This window comes from Lotus japonicus, chromosome 1 (assembly GCF_012489685.1).
Source record: "Lotus japonicus ecotype B-129 chromosome 1, LjGifu_v1.2".
NCBI lineage: Eukaryota > Viridiplantae > Streptophyta > Magnoliopsida > Fabales > Fabaceae > Lotus > Lotus japonicus.
The window spans coordinates 39875461-39877622 of NC_080041.1; the positions used below are offsets into that span (position 1 = coordinate 39875461).

General features: G+C 38.0%; 1 protein-coding gene across 1 annotated transcript; it reads left to right on the forward strand.

The window, feature by feature from the left end:
- Positions 1–300: 300 nt before the first annotated feature.
- LOC130734672 (uncharacterized) lies at positions 301–893 on the forward strand. Its single transcript, XM_057587185.1, has one exon. The coding sequence runs from the start codon at positions 364–366 to the stop codon at positions 721–723; it is 360 nt and encodes a 119-aa protein (XP_057443168.1). The 5' UTR covers positions 301–363; the 3' UTR covers positions 724–893.
- The last annotated feature ends 1269 nt before the right edge of the window (positions 894–2162 follow it).

A 2162-nucleotide genomic window follows, 5' to 3' on the forward strand; every position in this document is an offset into this window, starting at 1 on the left:
TATACCGCTTTCATCCTTTAATTAGTGCGCTTCTCCACTATATATACAGAATTCTCCTTTTCTGAAACTAATCACATGTCAAATTGGCCATAACAAACAAGCATATTATGAACATTAAGATGAAGTGTTCTGCTTTGTGGCTCGTCATGTTTGAACGGAATCTAAATTGGAGGACATATCAACTGTATTGACAGCAACAAAAGCTAGGGAATTAGATTCAATCTTTATCACTGAAAATCTTGGGAATATAGGCATTTGCATTTGCATTATTGCGAGCTGCCTATATATACATTCACATTATACCAATTTCAATATATATCGTGCTTAGCTTGTGCCAATTACTTAACAGGTAAAACAGAGAAAATGTCAAACTATCACTCCCACATTTCACGAGTTTCCAGGGAACCTGGTTTCACTGACGTCCCTCGGCAGTACCCCAATGGTCATCTGGTGAACGAGAGGATTGTTTATGAGGAGGATGTGTATAACGAGGGATCACCCCGCTACGCCCACCACCACCACCACCACAACCCAGAGACTCGTGAGAGGGTTGAAGTGATAGAGTATGAGCGAGTGCCTGCGGGTCGTGTTGGTGTTGGTGAAGTAATCTACGAAGAGAACGTTGTGGATTATGAAACTGATCAATACTACCCCGGAAGAAACAGGGGTACTACTGCTTTTGCAGTGCAGAGGGGGATGGACAATCGCCACTTCAGGCGGTAAAGCTTGGAATCACTCTGGCTATTTTGCTAGGCAGGCTACCTTATATATCATGATCATCGGTGTGGTGCTTGAATTAAGTAAATAAATTCCTGCTTAGCCAGCTGCAATGTTATAATTAAATCATGTATCTTATCAATAAAGCATATCTATATGATATTGTATTATAATTAGCATGATGGTTTATGGTTTGTTTATATTTATATATATATATATGAGCAAAAAGACTCGTGTCTGCTTATTGAAGTTGTTCCTGTTTGGAACTAGAGAACACGGGCTAAGCATATTCGAGAGCGGAGAGAGAATGAACAATATCGGAAAAATGTAAAAAGTGTTGGATCCCCACCGCTTGGGCGGTGTACTTTATTTATACTTGGGTTTTGACCGCTGGATCATGAGTTGTCCGACCCATTATTTACATTGTATTGGTAAGCCCAAAGCTGTATAATATCGATACGCCCATACCAGACCACAAGACACCAAGACTTAAAAAATTGAGGCGAAGGTGTCTTATTCAGCCCACAAATGAACTGGTTCACCCCTATAACAAAAAGCACTGGTGCGCAGGCTCCAAGCCTCCAACATTGAATGTTAAATAAACGAAATAGTAAGTAAAGCGTTTTTCATTCTGTAACACAACTTCATTCTTGTCTTCGTTATGTTGCGTGTGCAGATAGGAAAGGATCACTTCACTTGTCATAGTCACTAAAGTGTTTTACATGTTGCTGACTTGCTGTCATGATTGATTTCATTTCTCAAAAATCATCATTACTACTTGCTGCAGTCACATTAACAGAGATATGGCAAATATATTGAATTGAAAACGCATTAAAGTCTCACCATGGCGAAGTATCACAACTCGTGCCATTAAGTTCCAATAAGGATTAAAATCCCACTTAAAAACCCATCAAGAAAAATATCAAGTGAATTCAAAAGTGAATAAACACGACTGTTCCCCCTAAAAACGTTTCGAGCGTAAAGACATGTCAGTCTTTCTGACAGAACGTTTGAAATTTGTGGCCTGAATCAATGCGTGAAATCACTTCTCTATTCCTAGTTTCAATCTCACCTCTTTAACTTCTATTTTCTCCCTCTATAAATATCAGACTGTCCTTTTCATCAAATTACCTTATCTTGCTCACACAAAATCTTAGAAATTTTCTGGTTGTGGTGTTTTTGTGGATGTTCTTAGCACTGCTTTGATAGTAATTTACCCAGATTCCTCAAGCTTTTCCGCTATTTTAACTGGTAAGACAACTTTCCATCTTTTGTTAACTTTAGTATTCAATGTCTTTCATCCCTTCTTTTACATGCATTGTCTCTTGAAATTTCATGGAAAATACCCAGATCTCTCTTAGTTTCTACCCAGATCTAAAATCATCTTCTTGTTTTATGTAACTTTACCCACTAAAGTCTTTCTATTTTTATGTTATAAATAATCT

Excerpts from the sequence above, each read along its gene's own strand:
- LOC130734672 (XM_057587185.1), top strand. The coding sequence starts at position 364 with ATGTCAAACTATCACTCCCACATTTCACGAGTTTCCAGGGAACCTGGT.